Source organism: Protopterus annectens, chromosome 1.part0 (genome assembly GCF_019279795.1).
Source record: "Protopterus annectens isolate FY-2018-M chromosome 1.part0, PAN1.0, whole genome shotgun sequence".
Taxonomy (NCBI): domain Eukaryota; kingdom Metazoa; phylum Chordata; order Ceratodontiformes; family Protopteridae; genus Protopterus; species Protopterus annectens.
In genome coordinates, this window is record NC_056725.1 from 1,865,625,742 (window position 1) to 1,865,643,521 (window position 17,780).

The window sequence follows — 17,780 nt, forward strand, 5'->3', positions numbered from 1 at the left end:
TTTGGCCCATATTCTGTTCCTAAGGAATATTTTTTCTTTGGTTTGTTTTGTGAGCCATGGGGCTGGTTTGCTCCTAACTCGGGAAGAGCGCAGGGGGGCATGGAGAGCTAGGATTTCTAGGAATTTAGTATTAAAGTAGGAAACCGCTTCATCTAGTTTGAGTAGTTTCAGTGGTGACCAGTCACAGGCGTTAAGTTCACTTTGAAAGCATTCTGCTTTAAAGTGCTTCTTTGAGCGATAGGATTTAAAAGTATTATTTTTAGGACTATGAAGCTTTTGCTTTGTTATATAGGTTAGAACATGGTCACTAATGTCATCTGGTAGTGTTCCTGTTGTATAGGTTCCAGGATGACCGTTTATAAGGATCCAGTCAAGGATGGTTTCTTTATTATTAGGTTTATGAATTCTAGTGGGGGAGCTCATTATTTGAGAGAAGCCATGAAGATTAATATGGGTGGAAGGATTGGGGGAGTTACAAGTAGTCCAGTCGATGTTAAAATCTCAAAGTACAATTGTTTCTTGGGGTAGAAGGGTGGAGAGACTACTAAGAATGTTTTCAAGAGTGTTAATGTTGTTTCCTGGAGGAATATAGGTACAAATAATATAAATGGATTTAGATTTATTAAGTTGGAGTTTGATGGACAGGGTTTCTGCATTATTGATAGAGGGTGGTAACACATTAAAGGTTGAGAGTAATAGTTCAGATTTATATAGTATAGCTACACCTCCACCTTTCTTGGAAGTGCGGTCACATCTAAGGATGCTTTATCCAGGTGGGGTTATTTCTAGATCCTGTGTAGAGGGTTTAAGCCAGGTTTCTGTAAGGCAAAGGATATCAAATGCATGTATGTGTAAAAGAGCATGCAATTGACTGTGTCTGTTGTTAATGCTGCGTATATTGAGTTGCGCTATTCTGAGAGAGTTCACTAATTGTATAGGGTTAGAGAAAACCTTAGTAGTTTGTTTTTGTGGGATGTTGTTGATACGTGAATTTGGGCCAGGATTTGGATGGATATCACCATGAGATAGAAGTTTTGTGGGATGTTTTAGTATAGTTCTTATATACTTAGAGTATTTGAGTGAGGTATTCTTACTGTAGATGTAGGTGACATGGGAAGATCTATGAAATCTAGGGAGTAGATAGATTGATAATGAGGTTATGTTGCTATGAGAGAGGGAGCTTGGGTGTGTGGTAGGTTGAGTTTGATAGTGGGGAGGTATGTTATAAGTTAGGGAGACATGTTCATAGAAGGTTAGATCATAGGGTAATGCTAAGAAGATTAGTGTAGAAGTAATAAGAAGATATTTATTCCGGTTTGGATTGTGAAAGAAGATCATTTTAGTTAATGGGGTAGAGAGGTTATGTAGAATGTTTGATAAAGTAAAAACTGTGGGATATGGAATGACAGAATAGATAGGGGGTTACTAAAGGGGGAGGTAGCTGAGGGTATAGAGGTAGAGTCCACTGATTATTGTATTCCTGCAGTATGGAGGGGTTGATTAAGTATAGAGTTTGCAAGGGGAAGGGTAGATAATTGATGGTTTGTGATGATAGGTTGAGGAGTATAGTGGGTGTGGCTAAGGATGTGTAAATGTAGCAGCACTGGGTGTGGGTGGGAAATGGGGGTAGGGTAGGGGAGCGGAGTGAGCCCGTAGGGCGAACGGAGCAGGCTAGAGCAAGTAGAGGCAGAGTGAGCAGAGACAATCAGTGAGCAGCAGAACCCCAGGGAGAGGTAGCGAAGCAGGTAAGTAGCTGCTAGAAGAGGAGGGGGGGGGGAACTATGGAGCGTTATATTTTATAGTAGGTAGGAGAAGAGGAAAGTACAGCCTAGAAACAGAAGAAGAGGTAGAAGGGGGAGAAGTCAGGCTACTGGGCAAGGGATGAGAGGGGGCAGAAAACAAAGAAGATCTGTGAGCAGAGACTAAGAGAGAATAAGGGGAGTGAGTAAGGGCACGAAGCCTAGAGTACACTGCCACCTAGTGGGCAGAAAGGAAGTGGTAGCAGGTAGCCAGGTAAAGAATCAGCTGGTGGGAAGGATAAGGTAGGTAGCGAGGGGTAAATCTTTCAGGAGACTAAAATCGGGGAGAGGGGACTGGCTGCTGGTTTTCCTGACCCAGAGGCTAAATTACTTTATAAAGTGTAATTACAATATGAATTAAGCAGATTAGCCTTCAAAATGGGTCAATTGTAAAACATACTTAGTAAGTTCAGTACAGTCAGGTGGGAGCACAGGGCAGCAGAAATAGAGGATGGTCCAGTTAGGCAAGGCTTGAGGTGGTTCAGGGGTCCTTGGGAGCCAGGCAGGTCCCTTAATGCAAGGTTGTAGAGAGATTGCTAGGAAGGAAAAAAGGTAAGAAGAAGGGATATTTAAAAAAAAAAGTGATGCAGCTTCAAAAAGAAGAACCTTAAGTGTACAGATACAGTGAGGTATTTCACAGTTCTACAAGTCTGTAAAAATACTAATTATACATTTCTAACTGAATTGCTCTAAGACTAGGTTTAGTACTTCAGCCTAGCAACATAACAGACTCTAAAACCTGTTAAAGTATATTAAAGCAAAGTTAACAATTACTAATTTGCAATTGCCTTAAAAAAAAGACAATTCCTCACAGGGGTTGTATTACAAAAGTAAATGTTTGCCAGGGAAGTTCACCAGTTCCGAGGCAGGAAGCAGCTGTTTTGTATGTGGTCTTAATTCCCAGGGAGTATTGGCATACAACAACATATACACTAATTTCTTATTTCACAATTAAAAATATGCCAGGGAAATTCACGAAGTTGAGATAGGTAGCAGCTACTTGGTATGCAGGTATTATCTCCCATGGAGCGTTGGCATAAACACACATAGACCCCATAGATGGTATTTAAGGAGTAGTCTTATCTACTACAGCACTGACATAGCTACAGGAGGGAAGACTGTTGGGCTGTTAGTAAGTTGTATCAAGCTTTCCCACATTTAGCGGCCCTTATCTAGAGATGTATGAGTAAAGAATAATTAGAAATACAGGGAAATACAACTAAAAAACACCCTAACCCTGCCCTTTTTAATTTAGGAGAAGAGGTTATGCAGTTGGTTTTAAAGAGCTTGTTAGAGCCGGGATGATCGTTTTGCGATCTGCACAATGCCGACCACGTGGGAGGAACCACAGGCGAAATAGCTGCTAGCATTAAACACCATTCCAGATAAAATGGACACAGAAATGTAATAATTATCACTAACTAAACTGTTAGATTGAGAGCGATATGCCATAAATACTAAGTGATACAACCGTTAGGAAGCCATAAAGAAAAGGTTACTCTTGCTGCTAGCGGTTCTACATATAAGCTAGTCAGGACGCAGAATATACTACCATTTCTTAATTGAAGGCAAGTAACATAGTGAGACAATAGTAAAATAACAAAAAGAATATGCCACTTAATAACGCTATTTACAACATACTATGACATCAGAGAGTTCTCGGCAGAGATACAATAGCCGGTAATAAATGCAAGGTACTCTTGTCTTTCCTGCACAGGTAACACACAAAACATACGATTTGCTCAGCAGAAGTAGATCATTATAATGTTTTAGAAGCGGTACAAGGTCCAAGACACATATATTCAGTAACAGTGAGAAATAAGTTGTACTTACAGTTTGTTAGCGTATCTCAAGGTTCAGGGGCACGCAGCAGCCAGGTAAAAGTGTGGATAGTAAAGGAAGGCGCCACGAAGGATTCAGCTCTATATGCCCTCAGGGCAGGAAGTGAGGTGAGTAGTGGGAGGGGGCAGCATCAGAGGGGGCAGGTAGATAAGGGAGGGACCGAGTAATCCCCTTGAGTTGGAATAATACCATTCAGGTAAGAGTGAGGTAGTACGAGATGGCAGAGCAAGTAGAGGCAGAGTGAGCAGAGGCAATCAGTGAGCAGCAGAACCCCAGGGAGAGATAGCGAAGCAGGTAAGTAGCTGCTAGAAGAGCAGATAAAGGAGTAGGACAGAGAGGAGGGGGGAACTATGGAGCGTTATATTTTATAGTAGGTAGGAGAAGAGGAAAGTACAGCCTAGAAAACAGAAGAAGAGGTAGAAGGGGGAGAAGTCAGGCTACTGGGCAAGGGATGAGAGGGGACAGAAAACAAAGAGCAGAGACTAAGAGAGAATAAGGGGAGTGAGTAAGGGCACGAAGCCTAGAGTACACTGCCACCTAGTGGGCAGAAAAGAAGTGGTAGCAGGTAGCCAGGTAAAGAATCAGCTGGTGGGAAACCTTGGATCCAAGACCTCCGAAAGTTGAACCGTCTGATCCAAAGTTACCTCTTTCTTCAACTCTTGACTCCTTCCCTGATCTGCTTGGCTCGGACTCCCCTGAAACATGCAGTGTCTCGGAGACAGGGTGTCAGGTCCGAGGGAATGTCTTTTGACTTTAAAGTTTTTGGAGCCATCGCTTCCCTTTGGAGTCTCGGCACTGGACAGCTCGGCTCTGACTCCTTCCTTATAATGGAGGGTCAGGGCATGCACTGGATTGTTTGATTTGAGAGCTTCGGCTCTGGTTGGATTGTCCTTGGCTTCTCCTGTTCCCTCTGTCTTCGAGGTGGTGGGCAGAGTCTTCTGTCATCCAAGAGCAGTTTCTACTCTTACGTCTTTGGATCCAGTTCCTGTTGCCCCCTTCATATCATGTGTTTGAGTCTACTCATCCTATCCTCCAGAAATGGACAGCCAGTATGAGCTTCCAGGCAGTCCCAATTAGGGAAATCTACACCTCTTAGGATACCTCTCCAGAGCATCCCACAGAACAGGTCCCCCAAAATAGGTCATGCAAAATGAGGCACTTGAGTACCCCAGAAGAATCATTCACAGAAGAGACAGATTTCGATGAAGGGGAAGGGTCCCCTAGATCGCCACCTGAGCCAAAACGCCTGGACAGCTATCACAGATGACTCATTAGTGCAAAGGATTATATCCAGAGGATATTTCATTCCCTGTTTTACAACTACCCCCTATGAAAAGAAAACATCTCCCCAATGTTCCACTCAATCAGTGGGAGTCAGCAGCTCTAGAGGTTCAAAAGCTGCTAGACAAGAGTCATCCAAGAAGTCCCTCCAGACCAAAGAGGATCCAGAATTTACTTACGGTTCTTTTTAGTGACATAGAAAACGGGGGACCTGACATCCATGTTGGATCTCAGTTATCTGAACCACGTTTAAATTTGGTTATTGAGGAGCTCTGTTTACATGAATTGAAAGTTTGTTCCAGAGGAGTGGCAACCTCTAGGAGACATATCTGTCTCTTCAACATGTTATAATTTGCTGCTTGTGTATATATATATATATATGAGCCTTAATCATGTAGCTGTAACAAATCCATTCAAACAAGTAATCCTAAACCACCTCCTTCTCTTGAAAGGATTAACTTGTCTCACTTATCCCTTGCCCTCTTCCTTCCCAGATAAATTTCTTGAACTTTTATTAATTATTGTCCACAACTTCTCTTATGTTTGCTAAAATGAGCCTGACCTGTAAATAAAATGAAAGGGACCAAAAACATTTTCCTTGCTTGTGTCTTATTCTCCATAAGCAATAGCTTCCAGTTTCTCAGTTCTTGTATTATTTTTCATTTAGTCTCTTCCCATATATCTTTCTTTGCCATAACAGAAATCTTTTTTGATTCATATTCCTAAATACTTCAGCTTGTTATGTAACTGTAAATGTGGGTATTGTCAACCCAGTTCAGGTGTTGATACATAATTTATGGCTATAACCTTTCTTTTATCATCATAAATGTCAGATTCTGAAAAAGACTTGAAACTGTCTCAAAATGTTGCACAACACTGAGATGTCCTTCTCTGGATTGATTGGGTACAATCATCTGCAAATAAAGACAGCTTTTCTTTAGTACCATGCCAGTTACATCATTGAATTTTGGAACCCCCTTTATTCTTTGCTAATGGCTCAAAATATAAAGCAAGTAAAGTGGAAATAGGACACCCTTGCCTGGTTCTTTTGCTCAGACGCAATCTATCAAGAGAGGAACCCACCTACTTTAATTTCTGTCTCCAATCCTTCATGTATTATTGTATCAGGTAATTCACATGCTTCCATTGCCGTACTTGTAACATCTTAACTTATGTTGTCAATTGCTTTCTCTGTGTTAAGACCCACCAACATCCATATTTTCTTGCATTCTGCCTCCCCCTAGATCATCATTTTTCTGTTAATGTTTGCCGGCCCTTCACAAAGCAACATTGATCTGTGTCTGTCAATGTTTGCATCACATTTGCCAGTCTTTTAGCTAGTATAGACATAAGCACTTTATAACTGTGGTTTAAAATTGAAATTGAAAAGTTGCTAGCGACTCCCTTTTGGCCAAGTCAGCACTGGTTCACCCTCTTAATGCACCTGTCCAGGAGCAATCACCACAAGTTACCTCACCAGTTGGACCTCCTCACAAAGGACAAGGAACTCGTCCATCTTCACTTGTCCACTTTTCAACTGACTCTGTGGATGATAGGATTTTGATCCCGTTTAGGCACCCCTCTACTGAGGACATGCTTACGGTTTTGCAAGAGGCAAGAAAACCTGCAACCAGCAAGTCTTGTATGTCTAAATGGAAAGATTTTCTGTCTGGTGCCATGCTGATAATGAGGACCATTTTTCAGTGGGGATCCCTTTGGCTCTCTTCTATTTGGGTTGCTCCAGTCTGGCTTGGCCTGTTCTTCTGTAAAGAGCCATTTATCAGTTATTTGTGCCTGTCTGCCCTTGACTCCTCCCTTTGTTTCTCGTGTTGAGGTCAAGCAGTTTCTTAAAGGTGTCCTGCATCTTTGGCCCCCCAAGGAAGCATATGCCTCCTCCTTGGGACCTTAATTTTGTTTTAGAAAAATTGACACGGGCTCCTTTTGAGCCTGTAGGTTTAGCTTGTCTGCAACATTGTACCTGGAAGACTGTCTTATTGCTTGCTCTTACTTCTGCTCTGAGGGTTTCTGAGCTTCAGGCCCTTATGGCTATCCCTTCTTTTTTGTTTTTTTTTTCAGAGGGATAGGGTGCCCCTAGGTAATAATCCTTCTTTTATGCCCAGGGTGGTTAAGGAAGTGTCCTTGAATCGGGCAGTACAACTCCCTTCCCTTTTTCCTTGTCAGTCTGTTAGTGAGATGGTCCTACATACCTTGGATTTGGTTTTATTTGGATAAAATGAAGGCCATTCGTAAATCTGACTAGCTTTTTGTCTCTTTACATCCTGGGACATTGGGTTTGGCTGTTTCTAAGTATACCATCTCCTACCGGATGTCTTAAGGCCATTTTCCTTTTTATTCTTTTCATGGCAAATGTCTGTCTGCTTTTATTAGAGCTCACTCCACTAGGGATGTTGCTTCTTCTGGTGCTTTCTTCAAGGGATTGGACACCAATTCCATCCTTGAAGCTGCTACTTGGTCTTCATTGTATATCTTTATTAAGCATTATAAATTGGATATAGCTTCTTGGGCCAGAGAAGGTTTTGCAAGAGCCATTCTGCATGGGTTTGTTGAGGGCTTTTGCCAGCCTTCACCTCCCAATCTTTTTTTTTTTGAGTTTTTGGTCTAATACTGCAGTAGTGATATAGAAGGACATACTGCAGTTGTGTAAAATCTTATAACAGTAAATGTCCTTATCTTCACTGTTGCAGTATTTGCTCCTTCCTTCCACTCCCCCTTTTTCTTTAAGGCTTTGTTTTGGTTTTCTTCCTGGCTGAGGATCTCCCTTTTCTCCTTCCAGATGTACATGGTCTCTTGTCCTATTGAGACTGTTCTCTACTAAGGCAAATCTATTCTTAGTAACTGTATCCATACATAATCTTTATCCCTGTGTCCTGAATGGGGAGCATATTTGTGACATATGGCCTAAGGGCTTTGGTATACTGGCCGGATGTTGGGCTGTTTTTGGCAGGATATCCCTTTAGTGAAGAATACTCCAACAGTGAAGAGAAGGACATCTACTGTTATGATAAGATTTTACATAACTGTAGTTTTTGGCAGTTTATTAAAAAATGTGTTTTCCAACTTTTTTGCTACAGGTGCACACTGGCACTCTGATCTTTTATACAGCTATTTTTTCTCCTCTCCAACTAAACTTGTATCACATTTTCATGACTTTGACAACCCTAAAACTAAATACATTTTCAGAACACCCATGTCCCCTGTTAATTTGGAACAAACACATAAAACTGTGTACATCTTCAAGTGATGTTTAACTCTCTGGATATGAGCAATTTTCCTAAATTGACTCCTGCACCGACAGGCAATACTTAACCTAAAATTAAGGTTGTAGGTGCTAAAGCACATACTACAACCTATATTCTCACTTACACTGATTGCTTTCTGTTCTTCTATCGTTATTTCCCTACCAGCTGTGAAAAAACAGGTTGTATGCTTTCAAAAAACATTAACTTTTAGCCATAAGAAAGTGTACACTAGCTATCTTTAAGTAAAACTAAATTGAACGCTGTTCTATTAAATGTATTGGAGTATTAGGCTGCTATCTCTTATTTGCTTCTCATAATTTCAGTTTTTATTTTTCACAGAACTGCTTGTCATTGTATCTTTTAAATGTTATATTTCCCTCTGCAAAGAATGTTCAGCAGTCTCAAAACTAATTGTATGCACCTGCAGAGAGCATGTCTCCATGTAAAAGTGAGTCAACAATGAACCTTTGATAATTTCAGTCAGAACATAATGTGCAGCTGCCTTCAGCTGTAGTCTTCTTGACTCCCACTGAACATTTGCTGTTGAAGAAAAAATTAAGCTAATATCTTTGCAAATGCAAGCATTTTCATGGCTTCCATCATGTCTTATTTTTCAAGCCTAGTTACTTACAAAAAACACTTGTTTATATCTTAACCATATATCACAAATACATTCACTCTTGTAGAATTAGAATTTTTTTTCTTATTTTTACATGCAATATAAACGGTGCACTTTTACACCGCACCTGTATCCAGCAGCCCAAGATCACAACATATTAACAGTAAACTTGCTTTTGTAAAGCTTTTCTACTCTTGTTATACTGTAAAGTTTATATTTCTTATAACTAATAAATGCTTGTTTACTATAATATCTTTAACACATACAACAGCCACTGAAAAGATCCCCCCAACATTTGAAATACCCCCTGACTACACAGTACACAAAACTACTTTGTGTACAAAACATTTCTAAGTGCATGTTATATGATGTACTAATAAGAACAAAAATTGTTCTGTTTAGTTATTCCCCCTTTTCAGAGTCTTTCTAAAATTTATGACATAAAGTGGGGTATATGCCTTACAGTCTGCCCATAAGTATTACAAAAATCGACAATAGTCAGGTCATTCTTGGCCACTTTTTCTTACAAAGCCATAGTTCAGAAATGTGACTATTGCTTTATAGTCTCACATTTAATCACTAATTTCTGTGTTGCTGCTCTTTTTTGTTCATCTCTTTATCCCAACACCACACTCTTGGTTTAAGTCCAAGATGCTCCTAATTCTTTAAGTCAACTCATATGCTTTTTTCTTTCTCTCAAACATTGTCCTTTGGAGCATTGGAAAATGTTTTTCTTGCAGTCTCTCTCTATGATCTTTATTGTCAGAAGAATGAGAAGCAGAGCCCCATTCTGTTTTCTGGTTCACATTTTGATGGATAGCCTTTTTTATTTCCTCCTTGGCTTGTTCTGCATCCAAAAGTGTGTTTGATCCTCCTGGTAAAAATATTTTGAAGACAGTTGGATAAACCAGCTTTAATCTCACGTATGTCTAGCAACATTTGCTGATTGCTGGGATAAATGTTTCTCTTCTGCCTTGTGTACAGTAAATAATAAATTTCCACAAACACTCCTCTCCAGTTTTTAATAATCTTCGCTTCTGCCACATTTGACAGGATCAGTACTTTCTGCTGGTATGATTGCAGTTTTACTGATACAAGTCTTGGCTGCTTTTTCTTGGCCAGGTTTTGAGCATACACCTGATGTGCCCTTTCAATAAACAAATCCTGCTTTGGATTACCAGTCCATTTGCTTATTTGTGCTTTCATAAAATTAGTCTGTTCCTATCATTTTCTCTGGTACAACAGAAAAGTTTACCCTCTGTCTTCTAACACTACCATCAGAATTGAGCAGGTGTGACTGTTGTGTGGGCTTACGCCACTACTTATTGCCTGACCAGTGTGACCTGTCAAACTGCTGAGGAGAGACTTGGGGCTAGGAAAAAATCATGGGCCCTCAGGAGAGTGACACCTCTCCTATTAGTTTGACCCCACTTGCAGGTGGAAAAAAAAAGAAATTCTAAGAAGCCACTGTCTTATACCTGGAGGAATGAATGGGGAAATTGAGCAGCGAGAGGGGAGGCTTGATGGTTGGAGGAGTATTGAAGCGGAAAAAATTGTATATGTAATGTAGTGAAAAATTATTTGATACAAATTCATAGATACATATCACTACTTGATTCACAATTATCTAACTTTGTGTCATCAAAAAAATGCTCAAAGCATGTGCAGGGCATGTAAAAAGATTTAAGTGAAGAAGGCTATCGTATGCTAAATGTTATAAAATTAGACTGAATTTTTTATATTTTTTTCTTTCTCTCTCTCTTTCTGTTCACACACACACACACACACACACACACACACACACACACACACACACACAGCGTGTTGCTGCTTATCATTTGCATTGTTGTGTATATCACAACTGTTTGTTGTCAAAGCTGTGTTTTGCACATTCCCTTCCCCCAAAGTTGAACTTTACTCTCCTTAATGTGCAAAGGCAAAGTTCCAGTAGATTGAAACTAATGTGATATCATTAGATGAAGACATTTTTAACTGATACTTGTTTCCCTTTTTCAAAGGGCTGTTGATGTACATCTTCTCCTAACTTTGGAAATGCAGTTACTGTTTTCATGAGTCATGGAAGTGAAACTAGAGGTGCTTGTGTCCTCTAGTCTTAAACACAAGAAGCCATGGCCTAGAATTTGCTGGGTTGGACAGGTGAGATTACTAGTATCGATTTGTTAAAAATTCTGTATTATCAGAATTTGGAAAATGTAAGGGTAGCAAATACGTAAGAGTCTTAATTTTTATTCTAATTGTTTTTTTTCCTCATATTTCATTTTATTTGAAGGAAAAAGAATCTACTTTTCTTTTGGATGCCAGACGTATTTGTGAGATTAATCTAAGTTCAGGAAGACGTAATCGGAAAATTCCCAAACTTCAGACTGCTGTGAAAAAGGCAATCAGTTTAACAGCATCAGGAAATGGTAAAGTATATGTATTTCCCATTTTGAATGACGCTTAATTTCTTTTGAAATGTTATGTAGTACATGAACTTTGTGACTTAGTGTGTTGCCTGTAAAACTTGGAGGAAATATTGTACTAAAAGTTGTTTCCTATGCTTTTTGTTCACTATTTCCTGTTTTCAGATATTCTTCTGTATATAAAGTAATGTCTGCTGCAGTTTGCTAATTTTGAAAAGAAAGTTGCCAAGGATAACCATAAGGCCTTCTATGGCTACGTCAGAAACCTAAATGGCAATGCTCAGGTCTGTTCTGAGCTAGTACAAAATGGAACAAAATACACTGACCCGTCTGACATTGCCAACATCTTGGCTGACAGGTTCAGTGCAAACCCCCCCCCCCAACAACTACAGGGCCTATTACCATTCCAGGGGATTGTGTAAGTCCAATTATTACTGATACGTTGGTTAACAAGGCTCTATCTAAAGCTCAAAACACTGCCTCCATGGGACCAGATGGTGTCCCAGGCTGTGTCATACGCGAGCTCCAAAAGGAATTAAACCCGCATCTTAATACCATGTTCAGTCTCAGCATCTCCACAGGATATGTGCCCATAGAATGGCACACGGCAACGGTGGTCCTGCTACACAAGGGTGGGGCCACAACTGACCCTGGGAACTACCGACCAATAAGCCTGACCAGTCTGATCTGTAAGGCTATGGAGCGAATCTTTATGGAACTCCTAAATGGAGAGATTGGGAACCTCCAGTCGCTGGACCCCGCAGAGTTCGGCTTCGTCAAGGGCAGATCATGCCTCCTGAACCTGGTGGATTTCTTTGAGACAGTTACTCAGGCTATAGATAAGGGAAAGGAGGTACACACGGCTTACCTTGACCTTGCTAAAGCATTTGACACCATTCCCCATTCAGGTATTATTGATAAGCTCACCAGCCTGGGCATAAACCCTTACGTCACAAGATGGATCGCAAACTGGCTCTCAGATCCCATAAAGTAAGAGTAGCGGGATCTATGTCCAAATCCAGACCAGTAACGAGTGGTGTGCCTCAGGGCTCTGTCCTGGCGCCCCTCCTGTTTGGCATATACTTCTCAGAAGTACAGGCAAGCACGGAAGGGCTGTGGCTGACTTAAGTTTGCGGACGACTGCAAACTGGGTGCTATAGTATAGTCTCCGGCCTACATGGAGATCCTCCTGAAGGGCCTAAATGAGACTGATGCATGGTGTCAAAGCCATGGTCTCAAGCTAAATGCAAAAAAATGCATAGTAATCTCCTTTGGAAAAAACAAGAGTACCCGCAAACTACAACATAGGAGGTAATCCCCTGAAATCTGAAGAAGAAATAAGGGCTCTAGGGACCCAAGTAGATAGTCAGCTTTCCTTTGATAACCATATTGCCAAAGTGGTTAGAACATCCTTCTATGTGACCCATCTGATCACAAAAGGGTTCGCATCAAGATCTAAGGATGTAATGGTGCCCCTCTAATCTTCCCTCATCAGACCCATTATTGAGTACAATGCACCAATTGGAATGTACCTGGCTAGACATCTCCAGCAGCTGGAGAGACCACAGAGGTACCTAACCAAGAGGATTACTGGCCTCAAACAGTTGCCCTATGCAGCACGATTGAAAAAGCTAAGACTGTTCTCTGTTGCATACCGCTTTTTCAGAGGTGATCTCTGTCTAACGTACAGAGCAATGTCCAACCCAGAATTGTTGAACATGCTCCATCTTAGCAAAACCAAATCTACTCGAGCTACACACTCTAGGGATATAAACCTCAACACAACAATGAATAGAACATGCTGGAGGGATAGATTCCGTTCGCAGAGACTTCCCTCACTATGGAACAGGGTCCCGATCTGCATAAGACAGAGCCCCTCACTATCACTCTTCAAGAGGAACCTTGATGAGTGGATGGGTAACAGAAAGTTCACACCGGGGTCACACCAACAGCACTACTAGATAGGAGCCAAGGGTACTAGCTGCTAGTACAAGGGTCTAGGGAACTACTAAAATGGCGGTGAATACCGCACAACGTGGCTGGGCTAATATATGCCTTTGGGGAGATAGCCCAGTACCAACCTATGAACCTATTAAATTGAATCATTGAAAGTATTCTAGCATACTGGTTGAAATGTTGGGCTACACAGCTGGAAAACAGTACCCTCTTATATGCAGTGTTATCAAAGTCAAGAAAAGTTAACATCTTAATAAAAAAAAAAAAATTAGAAAACTTAACTTCATTGTGTTATTTGGTCATCTCTTAAAAAGAGTTGGCACTGGTGAATACACTAGAGGCTACCAGGTGGCAAATTAATGAATTCTGAGCAAGGCTGAGGTACTGTAATGATCACGTTTAAAATGTATCTGAGACCTTATTGACTGCATGTCATATTTTTCTTGCTCATGTTGTAGATTTACTAAAACATATATTCATATCCTTAACTGGCTGGCCATCACACTTCCAGCAACCACTCCATCCCCCCACATCTGACTGGCTGTAGCACCCCACATCTCCTAATTGTGAAAGCACCAGTCCCCTCCCTCCAGTGGATATTTGCCTGTCTGAGCAGGACAAACATGGTGATGGTACTAGGAAATGAAAGCTGGTTGTTGAGGGGCATCAGCCTAGAAGGTTTAGTTACAGATATTTAATTAATTAATTTATTTTTCCTAACCTCTCTGTTCACTGTATAGTGGCAGACAGTGCACCACTGAAACAGTCTACATTGCCCTTAAATGTGTTGTATGCGTCCATGCACCCACCATGAATACACTGCATACTGCTTGTATGCATTGTTGGCTAGCTGCTGAATTTGCACTTGTTTTTCCAGCAGATGCATCCTTCGCCACAACATTTCCCCTGGGGTGTCCAGGCCAACATCGGCCTTTCACTCTCATCATGCTCTGGTAGCTTGGCAAGCACCCAATTAAATTTGGGTCAGTTGAGGTGCAGATATGCTTTTAATAACCCTTTGTGCCAAAGAGCTGAATCACTAAAAGTTATGTGTAGTTTTATTTCATATCTTAACAGGTTTTATGGCATGGCTTATTGTGGTGTAGTTTCATGTTTCTGTTTTAAATTAGTATGTGAATTATTCTGAAATAACTTGCAGTGTTGTCTAAGATAATAACACAAAGTTTTCATTATAAATTAATCACAGTAATGTGTACATACTGGAACATAATTTAAATGATTGTAAAATTAAAGGCGTGTGAATTGCTGCATGCTAATTTCTTAAATGTATATTCCCCAGGTGCTTGGCTGGCAGGAATTATTTGTCCAGGAGAAGCGTTTCTATGGAATAAAGATCGGGATTGTTTGAAAACTGTGCCTCTTACAGATGAAGTCAGCAAACTGGTTATTTCTTCTCAGGGTAGGATTTTCTTAAGTTTGTGCTTCCATTCTTTATAACTGCAGTTATTTTTTTTTTCTTATTTACTGTATATTTTCTTGGCACAGGTGAAAGTTAATTGTGAAAGCTGTGCATGTAGTGGTGTATTTGTGCAAATATGAGTAATATATCTTCATGAATTGGACTTTATTGAAACTGCCTGGGGCTAAATTTACAGTATAACATTTTGCAGAACATGAAGGCTATAACAAAATATGGAGCTAAGAATATTGGTTTTTAGAATATGGCAAACCCCCATATTCCTTACAAGCATATTACAAGTTCAGAGTTGCACAATTTTTGAGAAGAGGGGACACTGTCATAGTTATAGTAATTAAGTAAGACAACAATATGTGATTGCAAGAAAGAAGGAGTACTTAACATTCTCTCTTCCCCAAAGTATTCCAGCCTTTCTAAGTTCTTGTAGCCTTGGACTTTTGATACAGAATGTAGTGGGGTAGTGGGGGTGTCATCTTCCTACCATTGTTACTAGTAGAAATTTAGCATTTTCTTTATTAAAATATGTACATTTAAGACTGTTACACTTGGCTGTATTTACATAATGCCAAATTTCTCAAAGGATACTGTTGAAGGTGTTCTCTCTTGATTGTCTACAAGCATCATGTGGGAAATAAACTTAACTGGTGTTTTTTCATGGATGGACTGGCTGTGCTCTGCAGATGTGTATAGTCCCCCAACACTAATCTTTGACTTTGTATAACTTGCATCAGAACAACTGACAAGGCTTCGAAGCATGAAAGTATCCTACATGTGATGGTGTCCTCTGCAGTGAATAATTTAACTGCTACTAGTGTTATGGCAGACTCTCTTGGCAAGCATGATTCATTCTTGTCTTGCATTGTATTCTTAAATAAAAGTCAAAAGTGAACATTGTTTCCTAACATTCAAGAATATTAAGAATCCCCACACAACTACATTTATTAACTATGACTCAATAACAGACTGTTTTATCAAATTGTTCCTATGTATTCCTGATGACATAGTATCTTTTTGATGGAAGAAAACTAGAGCATAAACCCTCCCTTAGATAACCATGCTGAAATTGAATCCTTATGAAAAAATATGATAAAGCACAGAAATTAAATCACTTAGTAAAACTTTGCACTCCAGATATATTACAAAAAGTGTAAAAGTAAGGCAGAATCATTGCTTAATAAACAGCAAAAATCATGTTACTTTTTACAGTAAACAAAAAAGAAAAAAATATTCAAAGCTGGATGTGAATTTGGCAAATAAAGGATTCCAGAGTAGTTATTCAGCAGAGTATCGGGGATAAGGGAAAGGGGGGAGGTGATAACTTTTAAATGCTAAAGGGGCTCCAGTACTTATTTGAGAAGGGGAAAAAATGATGAGGTTTGATTTGTGGTAATAAAGGGTTATTGGCAGGGAAGGAGGATTATAGTGTCATAACATTTATATTCCACCCAAAACTGCAGTTGAGCTTAATAGAATTATAGGAAAGATAATCAGTTTCCAGCAAGAAATATTAATTGTTGGGACTGGATCCGGATATGCAATATTGAAAATGCATCAGAAGGACCTAGAATGGAAAATGTAAGAAAAGAAGGTAGATTTTTGAAGAACTTTATGAGAATATTTGGAATGGAAGATGTGAAATTACTAGCAGGAGCCCAGACATAATTTGCGTATTATTCTCCAAGACTAAATTGGACAAAGTATATTTAACAGAATCAATGATATTTAATTTACATTATTCAAACATATCCAGTTATGCTGCAGTAATGACAGGGATAAAGATGCAGGGTAGTCGAGTAAAAGTGAGACATTGGCAGTTTCCTACTTGCCCATTAAAAAGAGGATTTTAAGGAATGGGTAATGAAAATGATTTTGGAGTTGCTAGGGAATGTATATATTTTTTTCAGTAGGGATAGCTTGTGACTCGGATAAAATAAAAGTTAAAATATATTGTAGAAATTGAAAGAAAGACGTATGGAAATTATTAGAATTATTCAGAGGGATTATCAAAGGTTGAAGTATTATAGACAATGGGGAATTGAATTATTCTTATCCCACTTAACTCTTGACCTCTCCCCCCCCCAAACAAATTCCTTCAGTTCTTTAATATTAAATTATGGCCCACTGCTTATCCTGTGGTTTGAGATATTATGCCTGACCTGTACATAAAACTATAAAGATTTTTCAGTTTATTTATTTATTTTTTTGTATTTTCTTTTGTTTAGTCCTTTCACACTTCTCCTTAGCTGCTATAGCACAATTCTTTTTAATCCATACACTTAAATACCTGATAGTATCATTTTCCCATAAATGTAGGTATTGCTGAACCAATTCATATGTGGGCACATATTTTATCAGTATAGTTTTCATTTTATCTTAATTTATTTTGGATCTTGAAAAAAATTGAAACTTGTCTCAGAATGTTTTACCACACAGAGATGTCCTTTTCTGGATTCATCATGTACAAAATAATATAATCTGTGAATAGAGCTCACTTTTCTTGATTACCATGCCAGTTATGTCTTTGAATCTTCGAGTCCCTTATTTTCTTTGCCAATGCTTCTAAATATAAAACAAATAAACGGGAAAGAGGGCATCCCTTGCTGGCACCTTTCTTCAAACACCTCTTGTCAGAGAGGAACTCTCACACCTTAATTCTTATTTCTGACCCTTTATACAATCGTCTTATTAAAAGGAAAAAAAACATTCAGTTGTTGTCCTGTGTGTAAAATCTCAGCTTACTCTGTCAAATGACTTTTGTGCACCAAGACCAAGCAACCATGGAAAGCAAAGTTCCTCCCTAACCCAGTCCAAGTACAACTTGGACAGTTAGATGGGGAACAGAAAATTCATCCCTGGTTTGGCACCTGTGTCTCTAATGGACACAGGCAACCTGTAAATGGTTCATCTCCTAAGCCCTACTTACAATTATCAAGGGCACCGGAACTTGTCAGAGCTTTGGGATGCATGGCTAGGCTTTAAAAGGCCCGTGTGGTCATTTGCTTAGTAAACCTCTATTAACCTATAAACAGCAGCTGCTTTTTCTTGTACTCTTTCCTTCTGGATTGTCAGTGATCTGTTAATGTTATCAGAAGCTAACCTCCCCCCTTTATAAAACCCCATAAAAGCACACAAATCTATACCCATCTATTTTGGCAACATCTT

General features: G+C 39.6%; 1 protein-coding gene across 1 annotated transcript in view; it reads left to right on the top strand.

The window, feature by feature from the left end:
- Nucleotides 1-10,825: 10,825 nt before the first annotated feature.
- The window catches only part of CPLANE1 (ciliogenesis and planar polarity effector 1), a 4,248,669-nt gene continuing 4,241,714 nt past the window's right edge, over nucleotides 10,826-17,780 (top strand). The window contains exons 1-3 of the mRNA XM_044076333.1: nucleotides 10,826-10,958; nucleotides 11,092-11,227; nucleotides 14,481-14,600. Of these exons, the coding sequence (XP_043932268.1) occupies nucleotides 10,878-10,958; nucleotides 11,092-11,227; nucleotides 14,481-14,600 (337 nt within the window). The 5' untranslated portion in view covers nucleotides 10,826-10,877. The remainder of the gene's footprint in view (nucleotides 10,959-11,091; nucleotides 11,228-14,480; nucleotides 14,601-17,780) is intronic.